The sequence below is a fragment of the Amborella trichopoda genome, chromosome 3 (assembly GCF_054954075.1).
Source record: "Amborella trichopoda isolate Santa Cruz 75 chromosome 3, AtrichopodaSantaCruz75HAP2 v2.0, whole genome shotgun sequence".
NCBI classification, from domain to species: Eukaryota; Viridiplantae; Streptophyta; class Magnoliopsida; order Amborellales; family Amborellaceae; genus Amborella; species Amborella trichopoda.
Window position 1 is genome coordinate 27,304,390 of NC_142338.1, and position 18,466 is coordinate 27,322,855.

Sequence of the window (18,466 nt, forward strand, 5' to 3'; positions counted from 1 at the left end):
CCTATGACACTATGCAACGGGTCATCCGTTGGTGGTGTAACACCCTCCAGCTATAGGACAAATGATGGTCATGTCTTGTAAGGCCTCCGCCTATCAAAGCTCCAAAGCGCGTTGGAGATTGTGTGTGTGTACGTGAAGGCATTACGAAATGGGTCATCCATTTATGGTGTTTTTTGTCTTGAGTGATGATAGAAGTCCTAAGCAATGGGATTGGCTTGGCCTTATGGATAGGGCTTCTACTTTTGGAGTAGGTGATATTAAGATTGTTTATGCTTGATATATATATGCTTTGTGTTGATTTGTTTTAATGCCCATGCTTGAATGATATGATATATGATTTGTTATTGCTCCACCATGAAAGAAATCACTCACGACACGTTGCTAAATATAATTATGATACATGGCTCCATGTTTATAAGACTTGCATGAACCTTGAGTATGGTTATGAATTATTGTGTGTAGGAAGAAATGCCACCTTGATCTACTTACTGGACTTTATAGCTCACTCCTTTAACTTTCATCTATGTAGAGTGATAGCCCGCAGGATTGTGGACGTCCGGTTTGGTGATCGCGGCTGGCAGTTGAAGCCCCGTACTTCTTGTGGAAGTTTCTTTTTTAGTGTATGTTTTAGATGACAGTTTGACCATATAGTTCTCTTTGTATCGAAGCCATGTAATGTTGTTGGGCCTTAGACTCTTGTAATGCTTTGGAGCTTTTATATATTGTTTGGGACTTATTTGTCCAGCTCTTTGGTGGTTGTGTGTGGTTGGAGTTTTGTTTTTCTGTCGGGGTTTGCTTTGATTCCTTATTTTCAAAGCGTTGAGTGCACTCCCACCTGAGTGGCGTTCGCTACAATTGGTCGCGGACCCACACCCTATTGCCCTCCAGTTTGAGCTGTAGGGGATAGGGGCGGGGCTGTGACACATCTGTGGCTTCTGGTTCATCTAAAGACGCTTTGCAACTCCTCTCCTTCAAAGGTACAGGCCAAAACCCTTATCCCCTCCAAAAGTGGCGGCCAAATCAAGATCCTTGCTACTTTAATGGCGTTGCATGCAAAGATTCGAGAGTCTCCTCCATTGATCTAAGCAACCAGGCTCTGAGCACTGATTTCAAGAACGTTGCATCATTCCTGCTGAATTTAGAGAAGCTGAAGACTCTCTCTCTAAACTTCGCCAACATTAACGGCTCTTTCACTTTACAGCTGGTTTCTTCTTGCTCGAAGTCACTCACGGAACTTGATATCGCCGGAAATGGATTTTCCAGCGAGGTCCAGGCAATCTCCTTTCTCAGCTCCTATGAAAACCTCAAGGCCCTGAAACTCTCGAGAAACAGTCTCAGTTTTCTGGCGGCTGGAACATTTTCCGGCCGGTCAAGCCTTAAGTTTCAGAGCTTCTACCTCTCTTATAACCAGATCTCTAGCTCCAGAATATTTTCATGGCTATTTGCCAGTGACTGTGGAACCCTAGAGTACCTTGACCTTAGAGGAAACAGAGTGGCTGGAAATGTGTCCGCAATTTTTCCGATTGCCCAAATTTAGAGTTTCTTGATCTTTCAGGGAACAACTTTTCAAGCGAGCTCCTTGCTTGAGGTTCCCCGACTCTAAAGAGTTGAGGGCCTTGACCTTAGAGGAAACAGAGTGGCTGGAAATGTGTCCGCAATTTTTTTCGATTGCCCAAATTTAGAGTTTCTTGATCTTTCAGGGAACAACTTTTCAAGCGAGCTCCTTGCTTCTGGTTCCCTGACTCTAAAGAGTTGAGGGAGACAAAGAGAGAGAGGGGTTTCGGAGGTTGATCGGGAGAGTGAAAGGGAATCATGTCAAGAGAGAGGGGTTTAAAAACAATGTCTTTTTTAAATTTGTTTGCGTCAAAACAGTTAGTAAAAAATAAATAAAATATGTTTAGAGGGTTAGAAGATATAATAGAGTGAATTTCTATATAGCAAAATAGGTTTTACAACTTTATGTCAATGGAGAAATGAAAGTTGAAAATAAGGTACATGTGCATCTATTAATGGTACCTATCTCTTGAGTATCGTTATGTAATCAAATATTGATTTACTTTGTGCATATAACAAATTCGCCAACAAATTTACCGCAAGCCTTTACATGTTAACATTTGAAATTTTTCAAGGGCATGGGGTATTATTTTTAACATTAACGTGAGTGGTCATGGATTCAAATCCGACGAACAAAACCGCATTCTTATCTATTATAAAATCACACAGTGTTCAAAACAACGGATCGAGCCTACTAGGCGGTTCTGATCCGATACGATTGGTCCGATCGATTCCGACTAAATTGGCCAATTAGTGCCTCGATTTTTTTTTGAAAAATGTAATTTTGCTAAACATATTCCAAAAAAATTCAAAAAATCCCAAAAAAAAAATGTAAAAAATATTTAAAATTTACATCATCATCATCAATATTATTATTATTATTATTATTATTATTATTATTATTATTATTATTATTATTATTATTATTCTGTATTGTCATATAAAAAAGTAAAAAAAATATATTATAAGCATAATTGGGTTTCGGAGAAAATGATTAGGCACCTGAAGCAATACTTTTTTAGTGATCAATATATAGTAAATATAATTAATATTATATATAATATGTAATCAATCTATAATATATAATATATAATATAAATTATATTAATAAAGTAAATATAAATAAATATAATATTATAATATTTCAACTCAAGACCATGTTTATTTTTTGGGTATTTTGGAATTCAATTAAAAATGTAGGTAAATATAAAATTATTCGTCTCTTTGTGACAATTTTGATAAATTTCCATCTCTCTCTCATATTTGTGCCTATGTGTATGTTTGTGTGCCCCTCGAGGGGCTGGGGATGTAGGTATTAGATTGAAGTTCAAATCAGATGAACAACGAATAAATTTTATATCCCTTGAGTTGAGAGACTACAAGCTTGGTACCCTGTTGGGCTTGACCAACTTTGGTGCCTCTAAGTCTACTCGTCCAAGGCAGCGAACCCTACAGTTAGCAAATAAGAAATTTGTAATAATATATAAAGTTTTAAGTAAAGAAATAGAAGAAAGAAAATTGTTTCATGCAGGCTGGACCACATTTATGCAATATGCGGTCTAGAGGTATAAAGCATCGTAGTCCATCTAAAAACATGTGTAACTAACGTTCTAGATATTTTCTTAATATGATTATTATTTTTAGTTTTCAAATTATTACTAATTTTTTCATATTCATGATCTCCATGTTAAATACTATATATTCTCTAAAAATTAGGATGAAATTATATTTTAAAAAATGTATTTATTGCCAAGCCCGCATTTCTACAATATGCAGGTTGGGCGCATAGAAACCGTGTCTATTAGAATAATAAGGAAAAAAAGAAGAAGGAAAAATATATACTTTTTTCATTAAGAATAGCTTTGCAGACTCTGCATTGTGACAGTGCACATATTGGCCGATTTTTAGAACAAATCGCTGATTACTGTACTAGATTAATTGGACGATTAGTGCATTGAAAAAAAAAATGCATACTTGATTGTTGGAATATGGTTAGATCGGGATCTGTCACCGATCTTGAATTAGCCAGCCGATTATTTAAAAATCGGCCAATCTTTTAAACACTGAAATCATGATACTACATGTTTCAACATTGGACATGTCGTAATAAGTTTTGGGATGCCGTGACGGAATAATAAAAACTATCATCATCTACATACAACGTGTCAAACTTGTGTCTGTGTGTTGACACATGCCTACGGTTGCAATATTGGACATGTCTTAATAAGTGTCGTGATGCCGTGATGGAATAAGAAACACTATCGTCGGACAAGTTTGCTCACGTCGACACATGTCTACGTGTTGATAAGTGTCGACACATGATACACGAGGAAAAGCCTAAGTGTTTGGGTAACATTGATTAAAGTAAAAAGTTATATAACGTGTCAACTTTATGATATAGGATTAAGGTGCACCTCAAGAAACAATCAAAACATATTGTTTTGACACCACAAAACTTTCCACTATATCATCTTGACCTCACGATGTATAAATATTAAAATAAAAATTAATTTCAAATTTAAATCGTCTTTTTTAAAGATTTTCATGTGTTTATAGATCTACTTGATTTGTACTATTTTTAAAGTTTTAAATTTCAAAATTAGGTACAAAAAATGTTTTAGGCCATCACAAAGTTTGTTGGCACTAAAATTACATCTTTTAGAATAATTTTGATGGACGCCTTACTTGGATTGTTTACAATTCATACCCTTTCAAGATGTTGATATGTTCAATTTTCAACATTTTTGAGACTTTGAATTCACGAATAAAGACATATTCTTTTCAGCCCATTGTAAAGTTTCTAATATAAGAACCACATCTCCAAACAAATTTTAGAGGCATGCCTTACTTCTATAATATAATTAGGACGCTTTATAAAAACCTCACCTTTTAATTTAAATTTTAAAATTGAGTGGATTTATAGACTCTTGAAAATCGATAATGTAGAGTCTAAATAACTTGTTTCAAACTATACTGTTTTTAGAATTTGAAATGAGGTTTTTCTTCATATCCGCACAAGTGGAGGTCTAAATGATAAGTTGGAGGGATTTGCAATGTCCAAATATTCTCTTCAAGATAATTTTTGAGGTGCACCTTAATAGTATAAGGGTAGACTTATGTAAACTTCTTCCAAATCAAAATTCATTGTGAGAGAGATTGAGGGAGACTTTGCCAGATAGATTGGGCACTAGCAATAACCGCCGCACCACAAAAAAAACACGTGCATTTCGAAGGTGGGTCTCTCTCTCAAAACTCAGAAGACATTTTCGAAATTTGCAGAGGAACCAGGGCCATTTTCCGGCCCGATTTGTACTCTCCTTCCACTTTGAATTGTGAAGCATCGCCGTTCTCTGCAGCAGGGAGGTCCTTACTTCCTTTTTTCGGCAACAATGGCGACTGCCCTCAATCCTCCTCTGCCTTCCTCCACTCCCCGATCGACACGTCTGACGGCTTTCTCCTCCTCTTTTTATACCTCCTCTCTTCTTCCTAAACTCTCTCTCCATTCTCTAAATAGAGACTGCAAGTTCAAGTTTGAATTGAGAGCCTTGGATCAAGAGTTGGGGTTAGGGTTAGGGTTAAGGTCACGCCACAGTTCCTCTGACACAGGACACTTTCAGTTACTGTCGAGCTCCTCTGCAACTCCGATGTCCACTGCTGCTGCTTTGAAAGCGTCTCCGCCTGTGTTGCCTGTCAAAAGGGTTTGCCTTTTCTATTGTGATGAGACCAGAGAACTTGCAGAGAGAGTTGCAGCTGAATCGGATGCGGTCGAGCTAAGGAGCATTAGTTGGAGGTATTTATTGCTTCGTTACTGTGTTTGATGGAATTGTTTTTCTATGGATTTCATGGTGAATTCGTATGCAGTTCAGAGTTTTTGTTGCTCATGCTTGTTTAGCTTAATTGGTGAATTGTTGGCATTGTTTGATTTGTGGCCTCTATTTGATGTTCGCTGTTGCGCTTTTTTTGTAATTTCAATGGTGTATCCATTTATGTTTATAGTCAGTGTTTCGTGCTATTCTCTTGTTAAATTGCTGATTTCTGTTACTTTTTCTTCGTCAGCTCTAGTGTTTTGCATGTTGGCTGTTGGAAGGTAGGCATGTTTCTTGATCTTTCTTTAACTCCATTGATGTATTAGTATTGCCTCTCATTTTTTTTGCATGTCGTTTCTCCTTGAGTTTGATTGGTGTATGAGTATAGTGCTAGTTGTTTTTCAAGACGTCTTATGGCCACTACAGATTTTTCTGTTAGGTTTCAATTGCATGCAAATATTTTATGTTTATTGGGGAATTATCTGATGTTATTTTATCACATGATGAAGATTTTTTTTTGAGCTTAAAATGCATTATGTAGATTACATGGTTAGGAGCATGTTTTTGGTCATCACACCATTCACATTATGATGACCTCTTCTTTGATAAATAGACGCCAAAGAATAGTGTCAATGATGCACCCATGGACTGTGTTTTTCAATCTGATAAATTCAAAGAGGAAAGATATAAAATAACAGCATAAATAACACTAAAATGTCCATCAGATGCCAAATATTACATCTGATCATCAATGTTTCTAACCTTACTAAAGCTTCTCCCGAGTTCCTAGTTCTTCGTCCCTTCTTGTGCACTTCTATACTTGTCTGTTGCACTTCGAAACAACTAGATTTAATGAGTTTCCATGCAATGTATGTTACTTTTCAAGAGAAACAAAACAAGAAATATATATATATATATATATAAATAAATAAATAGGGCAATGATATAATGCAACGATTGTATCATTGTATAATGTAACAACACTTCTAGAAAACTCCGTTTGTGGTATTTGTGTGACCTAAAATTTTGCACACTCTCTCTTCATCTCAATAATCAATCCAAAAAAAAAATTTCAATTTGAACTCTAGATATGGTCAAAATGAGTCCCCTCCAACAACGAATCTAGACCATTCATTCGGTGAATTTTTAGTTCTTAGCTTTTTCAAAATCACAATCATTTTTTTTCTACTTGAACATTGTTTATCTAATAATAAAGTCATCTAAAAAAATTGAAAAAAAAAAATTCCTTTTAAGGCCTAGATCTAAGCATCTTATCAAAATGGACAGCCTATGTTAATTGAGCTAAAAAAATACTTTTGAGGTTGCATTTTCAAATTTTTCTTTTTTGTGATCGTTCATTAGAATAAGAAGAATATATATTTTAAATATTGGATCAAACAAATGGCCCTAATATGGCTTTTGAAGATTGTTGCATTATACCACTATACAACCATTGCATGAAATCACTGCCCATATATATATATATATATATGACTAATTAAAAGACTTAGTGCAAATTAATTAAAAAACTTAGCACAAACTAATTAAAAGAGCAGAACCACATATAATCCATTAATTCACAAATTCACCAAAACTTACCAATCCAAATTGAAGAGTCTCAGGATTCTCTTCAATACGAAAACTAATTATACAAATATAGAAATCTACCATAAACAAATTCAAATGAACTTACATGGATAGAAGAGAGATGGACTTCGAGAAGGTCACACAAGAGGAAATGATACACTAACAGATATATAGACTGTGTACCAACTTTTAAAAAAAACACTCACACTGTATACAGACTTTCAGAAATAGAATTCTTAAAATTATCCTAAATTTTTCCGTTGCCTTCGAATGAGGAGCCGTTCTTCTTTTATAGAGGCCCTTTGCAGACTTATGGCACTCTTAAGTCCATAAAAGATGTCGGTGGACTTGAAAGTGGTTCAAATCCACTGCAGTATTGTCGGTGGACTTGAAATGAGTCCAAATTCGCTACAGTATGTCGATGGATTTGAAATGAGTTTAAATCCGCTATAGTAAGATTCACTAAAGTAGAATCTTTTGGAAAGTAGGGACACGTGGCTTGGATGGTGAATGGAGTCGATCCGTGCCTTTTTCTTTTACCTCTTGAACTTTTTCGTTTACCTCTGTGATGAAAAAGGGGAGGCATAGCTTGGGTCATATCCTTCTTCCCCCTTTGGATGGTCTTCTTCTTCTTCTCCTTTGGCAGATGTGGCTGAGGTGGACATATCATCTACCTCGTCAAATAGTAATAACGGCTGCTTTTTAATCTCTTTTTTAGTTAAAGTAGGGTTTTGAGTTTAAAGGGTTTTGACATAGTTTGTTAATTCGATATGGGAACCCTGCGGTTTGAGGGTTTTTTGAGGGATACTTTTTAGTATCAATGTGTTGGTGGAAAACATATTTGTATTATATTTATCCCACCATTTTATATAAAATTGAGGGATAAATATAATACATATATATTTTCTGCGAACAAGTTGATACTAAAAAGTATCCCTTAAAAAACCCTTAAACAACAGGGTTCCCATATCAAATTAATAAATTTTGTCAAAAACCTCTAAATTTAAAGCCTTAAAGAAGAGATTAAAAAACAACTTTTATTACTATTTGACGAGGCAGATGATATGTCCACCTCAACCACATCCGCCAAAGGAGAAGACGAAGAAGACCTTGCAGAGGGGGGAGAAGGATATGACCCAAGTTATGTCTCTCCTTTTTCACTACAGAGGTAAACAAAAAAGTTAAAGAGGTAAAAGAAAAAGGGACGGATCGACTCCATTCACTATCCAGGACAGTTGTCGCTATTTTCTCAAATACTTTACTTCAACGAAGCTTATTGTAGTGGATTTAAACTTATTTCAAATCCTCTGATGTACTATAGCGGATTTGGACTCATTTCAAGTCCACCGACAATACTAGAGCGGATTTGAACCCCTTTCAAGGCCACCGACATTTTTTATGGACTTAAGAGTGCCATAAGTCCACCAAGAGGCTCTATAAAAGGAGAATGGCTCCTCACTCGAAGGCATCAAAAAAATTTAGGATAGTTTTAAGAATTCTATTTTTGAAAGTCTGTATACAGTGTGAGTGTTCTTTCTAAAAGTTGGTACACAATCTGTATATTTGGTGGTGTATCATTTCCTCTCATGTGACCTTCTCAAAGTCCATCTCTCTTCTATCCATGTAAGTTCATTTAAATTTTTTTATGGAAGATTTCCATATTTGTGAATTAATGGATTATATGTGGTTCTTCTCTTTTAATTAGGTTGTGCGAAGTCTTTAGTTTGTGCTATGTCTTTTAATTAGTTTGTGCTAAGTTGGCATTAGAGCCATAACCCAAAAGTCTAAGTTAAAAAAAAAAAAATACCAAAAAATTTACAAGACAAAGGATTATATGTGGTTCTTCTCTTTTAATTAGGTTGTGCGAAGTCTTTAGTTTGTGCTATGTCTTTTAATTAGTTTGTGCTAAGTTGGCATTAGAGCCATAACCCAAAAGTCTAAGTTAAAAAAAAAAAAATACCAAAAAATTTACACGACAAAGGAATTTAGTAAGGCTAGTCCAGATTAGCAAAGTTGCAGTGGCCTACAAATCTTGTAAGTCCCAAGAACGGCAAGGTTAAGGCATGGTAGGGTCCGGACAAATAATAGCGAAGAAATAGTAATAAATAATATAGAAAAACAACTCCAAAATAGGAATATTTCTAAAGTTCGTTCCTGTGATGTTTATGGAAAAGGATCATTCGAATTTAGGAGTTATTATATTATCAAAACTGTTGAAAAAACTATTCCAGTTAATGAATCTCAACATAGATTCGAGTTATTATCAAAATCTTTGATCGAAAACATTAGAAGAAGAAATATAATTATTTACGTATCGGCTTAAGTCAAGTTGCAATAAAATCTTTAATCAGAACAAGGTGAAACTATTATGTACTTTTATGTTTAAGAGATTGTTGACATAAGAAGTTTACTGATTACTTATTAGGGATTGTAGAATCTAGCTTGAGTGAGGGACATATTTACTTTAATTGTTTTCCTAATTTTTCAGTCTCTTTAACAGATAAATATCCTCAAGGTTTTAAACTTAAACCTAAAAAGTTAGGGATTTGATATGGATATAGGATCCCAAAATCTAGCCATAGTCTATATAATATCCTATAAGGCTATGACTACACTACCTAGATGTTAAAAGAATAGATGAAAAGGGCAAACAGTATTTTTCCAAACTAATACAGAAAAATCCAATTTAATTACTCCCAGGACTATTTCTTGGAATGAGATCAGATTGCCTGAGAGATGGACCCTTCATAATGAAGACCCTTCATAATGAGGTTCAACCAAGACCTCTTGAAAATAAGGAGGTTGAATAAATAGTTGAATATGAAAATGGAGAAATTGAGATCTAGTTTACCCCATTAAGAAAAGCTAGAATAAATACAGGAACAAAGAATTAATATAAAATTCTTTGAAGGGTTAAAATATTTCTTAAAAGATCAAGGAATTCAAATTTCCTAATTTCAATAAAGAGATAAATATGGTAAAAAAAGAATTCCAAGTTTTTACCACTAAAGATGGCAAAGAAATTCATGCTGTCCATCCTCTTGAGATGCCCTTGGATATTGAAGGAATAAAAGCTGTTCCTTATGCTATCAGAGCCAAACATATTTGTGTTATATCTATGCCACCATTTTATATAAATTTGTCTTTGTAATTCGGGTATATAATCCTATTTATCAGTATCAAGGTTAATCATATAAGACCATTTGATAATCCAAGGGACCTCGTATGAGGCCATGAAATAAATGTGGTAGACCCTTTTAGGAACATGTTTTTTATTATCGACAAATTTTTGATGGGCTACTTGCACCGTGTTTGGAAGAATATCGGGATTTGATCCGCATACTAAGAACTAGTTAGGAAAATCTTCTGAGGTTTGTAATAACCGAAATTGTATAAACCAGCTATGAGTTGCAGCTGTATTTTGATATGAAAATATCATATCCCAAGCTTTAATATAGTCATAATAATTGTATGCTCTTAATTTAGAGCTGTTATTTTGCAAATACCTTGGTTTTAAAGGATCAACCCCCAGTCTTTATAAGGCATGATATTTAATATGGTCAACTTTGAGTATGCCAATTCATTGTTGTTTCTATAATGGTGCTTTATATATACTGACTCTGTTTCAGCCAGTATTCTTTCAAAATATTCTCTATTTTTCCCTCCCATATTAGGGTGCATATGATCTTTTAGATATATTTTAGCTATTATATTTGGCATTTGAGCTGCATGATCTTCCTCTATTATTATTAGAGGAATAACATATGTCTCCACATAAGGAGTTCTTGATGATGCTCGGTTTGATGGACTTTGAGTCCCTTCTATTATTATGGATATATTATCCTGATTTGAAGCCCTGGTTAAGGACGATGAAGAAGTGGCTCCTTTAGCCAATATCTTATTTAGACTCTGGATTAGTGCCTGTTTTGGATTCTGCACCCTTTTCTGCTTCCTTTTGTCGCTGTAAAAATTCTCGAGTCAAGAAGTCAGGCAAAGAATTTAATTCTCCTTTTATATGTTCTATGTAAAAATAAAAAACAAAGAAAATCGCTTGCCATCTTGCAAAAATTTGTTTTGAAGCAAAGTTTTTCACATCCTTTTCTAAAATTTCCTTGACAGACTTGCTATTGTCCTTACCAAATTTTTTTTATTAAGGTAACGTTCAAATTTGGTGATACAATTTACAATAACGAAGACTTCTTTCTTGACTGTAGAATAATTCTGTTGTGCAGGATTCCATGTCATCGACGTGAATCTTACCAACTGTTCTTTAGGATTGTTAGGAAATCTTTGTTTAAGAATTCTTCCTAACCTTATTTTTGAAGCATCTGTTTCTACTATTTTAAATGCACTAGGATGAGGGATGGCCAAACAAGTTAGCTCTTTAGCTTTAAGTTTTATTTTCTTAATTGCCTTAGTATGTTCATTTGACCACTTTGGTGGGTTCTTTTTTAGCCGTTGAAATAAGCTTGCAATCCAAGGCCAAATTTTTATAATAATGTGAGATATAATTTAAACTGCTTAAGAACCTTTGAAGCTGTTTTTATCCCTAATTTCATTAGGAAATTTTCTTGTTATTCTGTCTTTTTCAAGCTGATTTCTGAGCCTAATATCAGTACATAGAGCTAATCCTTTGGCACAAATTTCAGAGGAGAGTTGCCCCAATGTATTTCTTCCCATGGTATTATCCCATCATGCTTATTCCTTTGTCTGGTTTTTACCTTTTCAGAAAATATATTAGGAAGTCCTGAGACAAACTTTTCCTTTCAATAATTTGCCTTTGCATCTTCTCTGGTTAGCAATCTTGACCAGAACACATCGTTATACCATTTATAATGGGAAAGAGGGAGGCATCTAAGGTTTGATAATAAGTCCTTAGATTTTTCTAGTTGTAGGGTATTGCTACCTACAAAATGTAAAGTTGTTGTATAAAGCTGAGCATTTACAACATCATCTTCATCAACCAATTTATTACTAATTAAAAGACTTAGCGCAAACTAATTAAAAGAGCAGAACCACATATAATCTATTAATTCACAAAATTCACCAAAACTTACCAATCCAGATTGAAGAGTCTTAGGATTCTCTTCAGTATGAAAACTAATTATACAAATATAGAAATCTTCCGTAAACAAATTTAAATGAACTTACATGGATAGAAGAGAGATGGACTTCAAGAAGGTCATGCGAGAGGAAATAATACACCAACAAACACACTGACTGTGTACCAACATGTAGAAAGAACACTCACACGGTATACGGACTTTCAGACTCTCAGAAATAGAATTCTTAAAATTATCCTAAATTTTTCCGATGCCTTCGAATGAGGAGTCATTCTCCTTTTATAGAGGCTCTTGGCGGACTTAAGGCATTCTTAGGTTCGTAAAAGGTGTCAGTGGACTTGAAAGGGGTCCAAATTCGCTCTAGTATTGTCGGTGGAGTTGAAATGAGTCCAAATTTGCTACAGTATGTTGGTGGATTTGAAATGATTTTAAATCCGCTATGGTAAGATTCGCTGAAGTAAAATCTTTTGGAAAGTAGGGACACGTGTCTTGGATGGTGAATGGAGTCGATCCGTGCCTTTTTCTTTTACCTCTTTAACTTTTCCGTTTACCTTTGTGATGAAAAAGGAGAGGCATAGCTTGGTTCATATCCTTCTCCTCTGGAAAGTCTTCTTCTTCTTCTCCTTTGGCAGATGTGGTTGAGGTGGACTTATCATTTACCTCGTCAAATAGTAATAAGAGCTGTTTTTTAATCTCTTTTTTAGTTAAAGTAGGTTTTTGAGTTTAAAGGGTTTTGACATAGTTTGTTAATTCAATATGGGAACCCTGCGATTTAAGGGTTTTTTGAGGGATACTTTTTAGTATCAACGTGTCGGTGGAAAACATATCTGTATCATATCTATCCCACCATTTTATATAAATTTGTCTTTTTAATTTGGGAATATAATCCCATCTGTCAGTTTCAAGGTTAATCACATAAGACCATTTTATAATCCAAGGGGCCTCGTATAAGACCATGAAATAAATATGGTAGTCTCTTTTAGGAACATGTTTGTTATAATCTACAAATTTTTGATGGGCTACTTGCACTGTGTTTGGAAGAATATCGGGATTTGATCCCCATACTAAAAGTTTTTAAACCACTTAGGAAAATCTTATGAGGTTTGTAATAACCTGTCCTGTATAAACCAGCTATGAGCTGCTGCTGTATTTTGATATGAAAAATATTATATTCCAAGCTTTAATATAGTCATAATAATTGTATGCTCTTAATTTATAGCTGTTATTTTGTAAATACCTTGGTTTTAAAGGATCAACTCTCAATCTTTATAAGACGTGATATTTAATATGGTCAACTTTGAGTATGCCAATTCATTGTTGTTTCTATAATGGTGCTTTATATATATTGACTCTATCAAAATATTCTCTTTTTTTCCCTCCCATATTAGGGTACATATGATGTTTTAGATATATTTCAGCTTTTTTATTTGGCATTGAGCCGCGTGATCTTCCTCTGTTATTATTAGCGGAATAACATATGTCTCCACATAAGGAGTTCTTCCTGATGCTGGGTTTGATGGACTTTGAGTCCCTTCTATTATTATGTATATATTATCCTGTTGTGAAGCCCTGGTTAAGGACGATGAAGAAGTGTCTCCTTTAGCTAGTATCTTAGTTGGACTCTGGATTAGTGCCTTTTCTGTATTCTGCTCCATTTTCTGCTTCCTTTTGTTCCTGTAAAAATTCTTGAGTCAAGAAGTCAGGCAAATAATTTGATTCTCCTTTTATATGTTTTGTGTCAAAATAAAAAACAGAGAGGATCTCTTGCCATCTTGCAAAAAGTTGTTTTAAAGCTAAGTTTTTCACATCCTTTCCTAAAATCTCCTTGACAGATTTGCTATTAGTCCTTACCAAAAATTTCTTATTAAGAAGGTCACTTTCAAATTTAGTGATACAATGTACAATAGCCAAGACTTCTTTCTTCACTATGGAATAATTCTGTTGTGCAGGATTCCATGCCATTGACGTGAATCTTACCAACTGTTCTTTAGGATTGTTAGGAAATCTTTGTTTAAGAATTCCTCCTAACCCTATCTCTGAAGCTATCTATTTCTACTATTTTAAATGCACTTGGATGAGGGATGGCTAAACATGGTAACTCTTTAGCTTTAAGTTTTATTTTCTTAATTGGCTTAGTATGTTCATTTGACGACTCTGGTGGGTTCTTTTTTAATTGTTGAAATAAGAGCTTGCAATCCAAGGCCAAATCTTTATAATAATCTAAGATATAATTTAAACTGCCTAAGAACCTTTGACGCTGTTTTTATTCCTAATGTCATCAGGAAATTTTCCTGCAATTGTATTGCCCTTTCAATTGGGGCAATTGTTCCTTTATGAATATTATACCCAAGAAATCTTATTAAAGCTCTATCTTTTTAGCAGACACTACTAATCCTGCTCTTTTAACTGTCTTTAGAAAGATATTTAAATGCTTCTAATACTATGATATGGATTATGAGAAAATAAGAACATCAATATAGACGATAGCAAAACTGGTATAAGGGTTAAATATATTATTCACAATATTTAGATGGGGCATTCTTAAACCCAAAAGGAATCATGTTCCTTTCATAATGCCCGAAAGGAACTGTAAAGGTTGTCTTATACCTGTCTTTTTCTATAATCTGGATTTGCCAATATCCAGATTTCGTATCAAATTTTGAAAAAATAACTGCATTATGAAGTCGATTAGTAGATCCCTTTAATTAGGGATAGGGTATCTTACCCACCTAAGAGCTTGTTTATTACTATTCTGGGTACGTCTCTTTCTATTTCTGCAGCCTTCTCAACATAAAAACCTGGGCAGCCCCAAGGAGAGTGGCTTGGTCTGACTAGGCCTTTATCCAAGAGTTCTTGAATTTCTTTTTTACAGATTTCTTATATTCTACTATTCATTTGTTGCGGCCTGGATTTGTAGGAATAAGGCCTTCATTGAAATCAGGCTTGTAGGGTAATTCTAATACATTTTGTTTCCTGATCGAGAAAGCATTGGGTATATCTGCACAAACTTCTTTTTCTATCTTGTTTTGGAACTCTTTAATCTCCTTTTGAATTTTAGGATTCTCTAATCTTTCACTAATTGTCTTATGCTTTATTTCTTCTTTAAGATGTAACATGAATGTTTCCTTATTTTGTATTATCTTTTATTTGGTTGATTTCTTGGAATTTTGGTTTTTCTATGAATTTAATTTAACCTTGTGGCAGTCAATCTCTGACTCTATTCCTGTTTCATCCAATTTTATTATCGGATGAATCATATTGAGGATGGGGGTACCTATTATAACAGTCTGACTCAAAGTTTTTCACCATGCTAAAAGGCATAATGAAGCAATTATATATGGCAGCTTCTGATAATTTGTATTTAATTATAATTCTACTTCTATCTACAGTATTGAGGACTTGGGTTGTTTTGTCAAAGTATTTTGTGGGTTAAAGTCTTTCATTTATGCAATTAAATCAGTTCCTGAATCAACAAGGGCGATAGTTTTGGAAGCTTGAAGTTTGTTTGAGGGCTTTCCTCGGGAGGTTTAATTATGTATTCTTCCATTATTTCCTCAAATGATTTTTTACTCTCTTGATATTTTGATTCTTGGTTGGAAAAGTCATTTGCTAATTCCAAGATATTAACGCTATTTTTTAGAGCTATTAATTCATTATGAATTTCATTTCGTTCATGCATAAGTTCCTGAACATTAGGTTCCTTTTTTATGTTATTTTTGCTTTGGACGATTTTCATAATATCTTTAAAATTATAAGGTTCTTGTTGGGATTGATTCATTGGTTTAGGTCTGGGGCTTTCTTTAGCCCTCTTTTTTGGCTTGAATATCTTCAATCTTGTTTATAAGGTCTATGATGAGGCTTTCTTCCTTAGCTAGCACATTTAGCCACAAACCATTCATATTAAGAATAGACTTATAATAATTGCATTTGCAATCATCATCACTATTATCTTCTTCTTCAGATAAGCTTTCATATGAACTAGGCATAATTAAATTTTCATCTTCTATATTCCCAATAAGCATTTCTTCTTCCTCAAAATCTGATAAGATTTCATTATCAGCGATGATTTGAAAAATTTGTTGCTTAACTTTTTTGTGTACTTCTAAAGAATTTATTTTATTTTTAATTCTGCATTTATTTTTGTAATGCCCTAGTTTCCCACAATTATAACATATAGGGACTGTCCTTTTATTACCTTCTTTAGGAAATTTGAACCTATTCTTTTTAAAAGGTTTATTTTTGGTTTTAAAAGACTTTCCTTTATATCTTTTTTCATGATATTTATCCTTACTCTTCTTTTTAGCGATATTTATCCTTACTCATATCCAAACTGCTCACAAAAATCTCCTAGTTCTTTCTTCCCTGTTATTTTGTCTTTTTCAAGCTGTTTTCTAAACCTAATATCAGTACATAGAGCTAATCCTTCGGCACAAATTTCAGAGGAGAGTTGTCCCAAAGTATGTTCTTCCCATGGTATTATCCCATCATGCTTATTCCTTTGTCTTGTTTTTTCCTTTTCAAAAAATTGATTAGGAAGCCCTGAGACGAACTTTTTCTTCCCATAATTTGCCTTTGCATCTTCTCTGGTTAGCAATCTTGACCAGAACACATCTTTATACCATTGATAATGGGAAAGAATGGGACATCTAAGGTTTGATAATAAGTCCTTAGATTTTTCTACTTGTAGGGTATTGCTACCTACAAAATGTAAGGTTATTGTATAAAGCATAGTATTTATAGCATCATCTTCATCAACCAAACTTCCTTGTTTATCCTTTGGGCTCATATAGATTATCCACTATTTTTTAGCAGTTAGTATCCAGTTCCTAGTTTGTTCATCCAAGACAAAATTCCACCAACCTTTAAGTTGGCCAGTAAATCCACAAACAATTGCTTTAGCAATATCTGGGTCTCTATTCTTGTTATTCTTAGAGGCCGTAGCATACATAGTCATATGCTTCATCAGAGTTGTGATCTGATGCTTAGACATTCCGTCAATATTCCATTCTACTATGGATCTACCAGTATATTTTGCCCCTCCTATTGCTTCTTCTTCATACTGGAGGTCTACTGGTGAAGATCTAGGGTAATACAGTTTTGTGGGGGCAGTGAGAATTGTTTTAGTTCCTAATTCTATTTATCTTCAGGTTGGAATTAAATCCCTTTTCGATCTTGGCTAGCTCCTCTTCTGAATAATCTTCTATTATATCTTGCAGGGTTAATACCTGTCATGAACCTTGATGATCATCATTTTTAATATCTAATTGAGCCAATTTGACTGTAAGCTGATATAACAATTCACTGGTGACAGGATTAAGCTTAAAAATTTTATTTTGGAAGTTCCGGAGGAGGTCTAAACATAATTGGTTCTTTTCCCTTATTCTTGATCTCTGGTTTTTGTCCTAGATTTTCAGGATTTTGTTTTACACTTACTCCCTTATTAATCGCAAGTTCTATCCTAGAAACCTGCTTTCCTAAGCATTTTAAATATAGGTTTGTATAACTGTTTTGTTCAATTACATGGTTTATTCTTTCTACTGTTGTAGTTTGATTCATTCCTTTTGGTTCCAATTTATAAGGAACAACTTTTACTCCTTTAATATCCTGGGGCATCTCAAGAGGATGGATAACATGAATTTCTTTGCCATCTTTACTGGTAAAAACTTGGAATTCTTTTTTTTACCATATTTATTTCTTTATCGAAATTAGGAATTTGAATTCCTTGATCTTTTAAGAAATATTTTAACCATTCAAAGAATTTTATAAATTCTTTGCTCCTGTATAAATTTTTCATAGAACTTGTGTCTGAGTTTTTCTTGAAACTCATTATGGTTCATCTTCTTACTTCTCTGTTATCTTCAGAATAAAAATCATCTTTTATAGCCCTTCTATCCATTTCAAATGCTTTTTCTTTACCTAACACATTCAGATCAAATACCATATCTTAAAAAGTAGGACTAGTAGGATTTTTAAGTTCTTCATGGTATCTTGAGGATCCAGGTATTTCTACCCTATAATAGGGTCTCTGGACTTACTTTTGGGTAGTCTTAATTCCTTCTAAAATTATTCTTTCATGATCTTTTTCATGCTCACTTTGAGGAATAGACGAGCATGAAACCCTAGAGGGAATTTTGATATGGTTATCACCTATATTTATTCTGGTTTTTCTTATTGGGGTAAACTGGATCTCAATTTCTCCATTTTGATATTTAATTATTTGTTCAACCTCCTTAGTTTCAAGAGGTCTTGGTTGAACCTCATTCTGAAGGTTCCATCTATCAGGCAATATGATCTCATTTTAGGAAATATTCTGGGGGTAATTAAATTGGATTTTCCTACATTAGTTTGGAAAAATATTGTTCGCCTTTTTTCATCTATTCTTTTAACATCTGGGCAAAGTGTAGTCATAGCCTTATAGCATATTCTATAGACTATGGATAGAGTTTGGGATCCAAT

At 34.0% G+C, this 18,466-nt stretch overlaps 1 protein-coding gene across 4 annotated transcripts in view; it reads left to right on the forward strand.

Annotated features, from left to right (window-relative positions):
* The first annotated feature begins 4,789 nt into the window (after positions 1–4,789).
* LOC18437357 (ribose-phosphate pyrophosphokinase 4) overlaps positions 4,790–18,466 on the forward strand; it is a 34,022-nt gene continuing 20,345 nt past the window's right edge. For all 4 annotated transcript variants that reach the window (XR_016052320.1, XM_088862317.1, XM_006847567.4 and 1 more), the window contains exon 1: positions 4,790–5,344. Coding sequence is in view for 2 of the 4 variants with exons in the window: in XM_006847567.4 (XP_006847630.1) it covers positions 4,944–5,344 (401 nt within the window). In the remaining 2 variants the exon portion in view is untranslated. The remainder of the gene's footprint in view (positions 5,345–18,466) is intronic.